This window comes from Solanum verrucosum, unplaced genomic scaffold, assembly GCF_900185275.1.
Source record: "Solanum verrucosum unplaced genomic scaffold, falcon-dt-bn FXZP01000208.1, whole genome shotgun sequence".
Taxonomy (NCBI): Eukaryota; Viridiplantae; Streptophyta; class Magnoliopsida; order Solanales; family Solanaceae; genus Solanum; species Solanum verrucosum.
This window is the reverse complement of record NW_026020329.1, coordinates 1,782,662-1,789,055: the sequence shown is the minus strand read 5'-3', so window position 1 is coordinate 1,789,055 and position 6,394 is coordinate 1,782,662. Positions and strand designations below refer to the sequence as shown.

Below are 6,394 nucleotides of genomic sequence, written 5' to 3'. Positions count from 1 at the left end.
ATGAACAAAAAGAATATAAAATATAGATAGATATAGGGTGTGTTTGGTATGAAGGAAAATGTTTTTCTAGAAAATGTTTTCCTGGGAAACAAGTAGATTTTTGACTTATTTCTCATGTTTGGTTAGTGAGTAGAAAATATTATTGAAAAATATTTTTTAGTGTTTAATTTATGAATGAAAAATATTTTTGAGAAAATATCTTTTATTTTTACTAGAGAGTAGAAAATAATTATTGAAATTGAATATTTTTTTTTAAAAAAAAAAACTTAATTTTTTTTAGGGGGTTGGTGGCTGGTAGGGGGCTGATGGGGGGAGGGGGTTGCGGGTAGGCGTGGTGTGGGGTGAAAATAAAAAATTGAAATTGGAAATATTTTTTAAAAGTAAACTTTAATTTTTTTTGGGGGGGGGGGGTCGAGGTTAGGGTGGTGGGGTGAAAAATAAAATTTTGAAATTGAAAATATTTTTAAAAAACAAACTTTAAACTATTTTTTTGGGGGGGGGGGTGATAGGGGTGCTGGCGGGGTGGGGGGTGAAAAATAAAAATTTAAAAGTGGAAATATTTTTTAAAAACAAACTTTAAATTTATTTTTTCAACAAAAAAATTGTAATATGAAGTTGGAGGAGAGTTTTGGAAAATGTTTTCTTCATTTTTGAATGAAAGTCATTTTCCTTAAATTTGAGGAAAATGAGTTGATTTGGAAAACATTTTACCCAACCAAACATGAGAAAATTGAAAAATATTTTCCGAAAAATGTTTTCCTTCGTACCAAACACACCCATAGAGTCGACAAATTTTTTTCCATAGACCCTAGTCAAATAAGAATAATTTTAATTAACAGACATATTAACGGCCTCGTGAAATGCTTAAAATCATTCACATTTATCATATGGTAATAATTAGTTTAATTCGATGACCAAAAAAAAATAAAAAATTAGTTTAATTCTGCCATAGACACCAAATATTATCTTTTCTATTTGGGCAACAAATAGAAGATTAATATCATTAATTTACACAGTCTCAAAATATCGATGCAACTGTGGGGGTGATATAGAGTTAACAGTATAGGTTTTGCAGATCATCACTAATTTTATGTTCAAGCCAGATACTAATTATTTAAAATATCTATTTACTATATATATAAATTACTAAATTAAAAAATATTATTCTCTTGGATGCATATATAAATTAAAGCACTCTTACTTAAATATCATAGTAAATATTTAATATTGGATTACATAAAGATGATAAATTTGGAAGAAAACAATTAAATATCATTTATTTTAGATCAGAATAAATAGGTATAAGCATTACTCAATATGAACAGGAAGAGTAATATTGTAGACTGGAGAGGCGAGACTAGAGCTTTAACTTTATGAGTTCTAAAATTTATTATGACGATTTTAAATAGTAATAATTGGATTACTTCTAAATTTAATATTTCTACATATATAATAAATTTACTATCACAAATATATTATTTAAGCAAAATCTACTGAGTTGGACTAAAACCAAAGAAAGGGTGTGAAACCCTGAAAAAGGGGGAAGCATCCGCTTCAATTCAACGGTCTAAATAATATTGGCAATTACGTACATATCTTTAATTAATTTCTCAAATTTCACATGAAACATCATTTATTTTAACAATTACGTATGTATCTTTTTTGTAATTTTCAATAAATTTCTTGGATTTTACGTGAAACGTCATTTATTTTAGAGGGAAGTGCTAAATGATCAGAAAATTTGGCTAGAAAATTTAAAAACTTTAATATTTTTTTTTATTTTAAAACAAACTAATCTTTTTTTCATTTTTTAGTTAAAATGTATGTAAGTTAAAAGGGTAAAAATGTTTTAAAAGTTGAAATAACATAAAAAATCTATCATTCTAGCCAAATTCTGACCAAATTTTCTTGCCAATTTTTTTTTTCCTATTTTAGATGAGAATAGAAAGATAAAAACAAGATTTGGCTACTTGTTCCTAAGTGGACCTATTCTACAAGGCGCAACAACGCACGATTCTCCTGCCATTTTGACCCACACATTATTTATAAAGCGCAATTCATTCAAACTTTACATTTTCCTTTTATGATACATCTTGAATATTTAGGAGTGATAGTGGTAATGATGCGCAATCTTAAGATTCTTCAATCTTCATCGAAACAAAAGTAAGATTTGGAGAGAGTGGTGTATATGTCGAATTTACACCTTTTATATTATGGGTAAAAAGATTACTTTCATAGATCCTCGACTCAAGAATATATTGTCAGTCAAGATTATTTTGTAAATAGTACTCCCTTTGTTTTACTTTTGATTTAACACAAAGTTAAAAAAATAGATAAAAGTTTTGAATCTTATAGTCTTAAATTAAAGATATGTAGAATGTACCAAATTAAAATGTCCTTTAATCTTACAATCTTAAATATGTAGTGAAAAGTTGAAATTAATGAATTGCCAAAAAAGAAAAGAACATTTCTTTTAAACAAATTAAAAAAATATGTAGTAGTTTATTTTGACAAGAGAGCATATATGCATATAATATCATATACCATGAGAGTAGAACATTATCAAAAGATATGGTGCAGTGAATGAGTTTGTTCCTCTTTTAATTAAAGATCTCAATTCGAGCCTTGAATATGACAAAAATCTTGTTTAGGGAGCACTCCCCCCTCCCTCCCCCTCCCCCCGAATGAGGTCTTATACAACGCTAATCCGTAATAGTCGGATTCCAATGCAGCTATCGAACACCGAATAAAAAACCAAAGAAAGCACAATATAAATCCAGAATAGTCAAACTCTAATGCAAATATCGAATATCAATAATGTATAATGCAATCAGGTACACCGAATAGGAAACCACAAAAAGAAAGTACAATATAAATTTAGAATAGTGTAATGCTTGTATCGGACACGGATAACGTATAAAGCGATTAAGTGTGAAACTTGAAAGGGGGAGGAAGCTTCTACCTAGCTATCTTCTACGAAGTTTCCAATTTCTTGAATTTAACTACCTCTCTCCTAAGTGGACTTTTTCTACAAGGCTCAATTAAAAAAATCATGTTCACACTTCTAGCCCCCACTTTTGACTAATCATATATAAAAATACCTTTATCCCACAACCTTATATTATATATAGGCATTACCAAAACCCCTCATTGGCTCACCAAACTCATCTTCTATTATCCTCTCCCAAAAAAATAAAAAATCCAAGAAACAAACAAAGTCAAGAATCCAATATTTGACTTGAGTACTAATTCATACGACGTTCGATTCAATCTCAACGTTTAAACAAATAGTCTAAATTCTTGTTACGTTCAAGTTATTCAGATATGAAAGAGAGTGGTTATTTGATGTCATTCAAGAGGTTGAACAAGAATAAAAATGGTGCATCTAAAAGTCTTAGCAATGGTGGTGATTCTCAAGGGGAAATAACAACGAGTAATGATGATAATAATAATTCTACGAATTATAAGGCAACCTCATTGAGGCGGAGATTCAAGAATTTGTGTTCGCGGAAGAAGAAGAGTCTATACAAATTGCGTCATCATCGGTTCGTTGAATTTTTTTTATTCAAGATTGCCTCTCTTTTGGAAGCAATTGCTATGGTTGCTACCTTAGTTTTCTTCTTCTTCCGTTATGGTTTTCATTTTTGATTCTTTTATATATATTTTCTTTGTAAATCAAGAGTTCATTAATATTGGATAAAAGTTGATATCTAATGGGGTGTAAGGTTCATTTTATTTAGTTATTTATTTTTATTTTATCATACTCTCAATGTTGTGAAAATGTGAGGTATAAGAATTTAAGTTTTACTAATTTCGCCTTTCTCTTGTGCTTCTCGGATAAAATGATACTTGATGGAAATATGCTTTGATCTTTCATGATTGACTGGATTTTTTGCAATTGCAATTGATGATTTGTTATCGCAATACAAAACAGTCCCTCTTTTTTGTTTTTCACCAGTGTCTTCAAATATTCTCCTAAGCCAAATAGCTTGAGAAGTAGCTTTAGCTGCTGAGACATATTCTGCTTTGGTAGTGGATTGAGCAACAACACTTTGTTTTTTTGATAACCAAGAACAAATACGTGATCCAAATAAGAAAGCATAACCAGAAGTACTCTTCGTGTCATCTATACTTCCATCCCAACCACTATCAGAATAACCAATTAAGTTCAAATTTCCACCAAATTTGTACATTATCCCATAATCCATTGTTCCTTGCAAGTAGTGTAGAACACGCTTTGCAGCTCCAAACTGTACTTGGCTTGGCTCTTGCATGAATCTGGATAATAAACTAGCAGCAAACATAATGTCAGGTCTTGTTGAAGTAAGATATAGCAGGGTTCCAATCAAGCTCCTATAAAGTGAGCTATTAACTTTCTTTTCTCCATCATCTTTTCTGAACTTCTTATTTGCTGCTAATGGTATTGCCACAGACCTACAATCCATCATTTTGAATTTTTGAAGAATATTTTTAGTATACTTCTTTTGAGAAATAAAAATTCCTTCTTTCACTTGAGAAACTTCGATGCCCAAGAAATAATTTAGCAACTCAAGATCACTCATTTCATAGGCTTGCATCATATCTTGCTTGAATTTTTGCATCATCTTCACATCATTGTAAAGAGCAAATCATCACATAGAGACAAACAATGATAATGTTGTCATGTTCTTTCTTCACATACAAAGTGGCTTCGCTTTTACTTCTCTGAAAATTATTTTTTCAGAAAGTATGTATCAATTTCATTGTACCAGGCTCTTAGAGCTTACTTCAGCCCATAAAGAGCTTTTTTTTGGTCTGTACACCTTCTCTTCTCCCCCTTGAACAAAAAGTCCTCAAGGTTGCTCAACATAAATCTCTTCATCAAGTTTTCCATTAAGAAATGCAGATTTGACATCAAGTTGAAATAGTTTCCATTTCTTTTGTGCAGCAACAACAATTACGGTTCTAATTGTCTCAAGACGAGCAAATAGAGAGAAAGTTTCATAAAAATCAATATCTGGTTTTTGGGTGAAGCCTCTAGCAACCAACCTTGCTTTGTGCTTTTGAATATCTCCTTCCTGATTGAGTTTGATTTTGTAAATCTATTTTAGACTTACAACTTCTCTTTCTTTGGGTATAGCCACAAGCTCCCAAGTATTATTTTTTTCAATCATTCAAATTTCTTTTGCCATGGCTTTCTTTCAAACATCATGCTTTATTGCCTCCTAATAATTTTCTGGCTCAACACTGGCAAAATTACATCTCTAATAAATGCCACTCAACATTTTTGTTCCTCTTGGAGGTGGTTCTTCATCATCTGAATTTGAAATTTCTTCCTCTTCAGGGACATCTTCCTCTTCCTCATCCTTTTCTTGATTTGACACATCTAAAGATATGATAGAAGTATTCTCTATCTTTTTATTCTTCCAATTCCATGCTGTTTTTTCATTAAAAATGACATCTCTACTAACAACAAGTTTGTTAGTTTTGACATCGAGAAGCCTATAGCTTTTTGTCACATCACTATAACCAAGAAATATACATCTTTGACTTTTTTCATCCAATTTTGTTCTTTTCTCAGCAGGTATATGAGCATATCAAATACACTCGAAAATTTTAAAATGACTTACAAAAGATTTCATTCTACCCCAAGCTTCAACTGGTGTCTTGTCCTTCAATGCCTTTGTCGGGCGCCTGTTGAGGATGTACACCGTTGTAGGTACTGCTTCTGCCCAAAAATATTTTGGCATCCCTTTCTCATTCATCAAAGTTCTGGCCATTTCAACAATTGTTCTATTTCTTCTTTCAAATACACCATTTTGTTGAGGAGTGTACCCTGTTGTAAGTTGCTTCTGAATGCCTTCATTTTTGCAGTATTCTTCATATTCTCGACTTGTGTATTCACCTCCTCTATCAATGCGAATGGTTTTGATGCTGCAACCTTTTTGCTTCTCAACAAGGGCTTTAAATTTCTTGAATGTAGCAAATGCTTCTGACTTTTGTTTCAAGAAATAAACCCAAGTCATTCTTGAAAAATCATCAATAAAGATTAGAAAGTACCTTTGACTTTCAAGAGATGGAGTCTTCATTGGTCCGCAAATGTCGGTATAGATTAGTTCCAAAAGTACACTTGCTCTCCAAGACATCCCTTTTGGAAAAGACTTTCTATGTTGCTTTTCCATTATACAACTTTCACATGGATCCACCTCCATATGTATCTCAGGAAGGCACTGCACCATGTCTTTTTGCTTAAGAAGCTTCAAACCATGAAAATTCAAGTGACAAAATCTTTTGTGCCAAAGTCATGAATCATCTACAACTTGATTTTTTAATGCATTGTAATGAAATTGCAAAGGAATTTTTTTTTTATCAACTTTACTTCAACAATGACTTGATTTGACTCAATTTTATCATA

At 31.3% G+C, this 6,394-nt stretch overlaps 1 protein-coding gene across 1 annotated transcript; it reads right to left on the bottom strand.

The window, feature by feature from the left end:
* Positions 1 to 3,797: 3,797 nt before the first annotated feature.
* LOC125836048 (secreted RxLR effector protein 161-like) lies at positions 3,798 to 4,445 on the bottom strand. The gene has a single exon (XM_049515138.1). The coding sequence runs from the start codon at positions 4,443 to 4,445 to the stop codon at positions 3,798 to 3,800; it is 648 nt and encodes a 215-aa protein (XP_049371095.1).
* Positions 4,446 to 6,394: the final 1,949 nt, after the last annotated feature.

Bases quoted from the DNA above. Each gene is read 5' to 3' on its own strand.
- LOC125836048 (XM_049515138.1), bottom strand. From the start codon at position 4,445: ATGGATTGTAGGTCTGTGGCAATACCATTAGCAGCAAATAAGAAGTTC.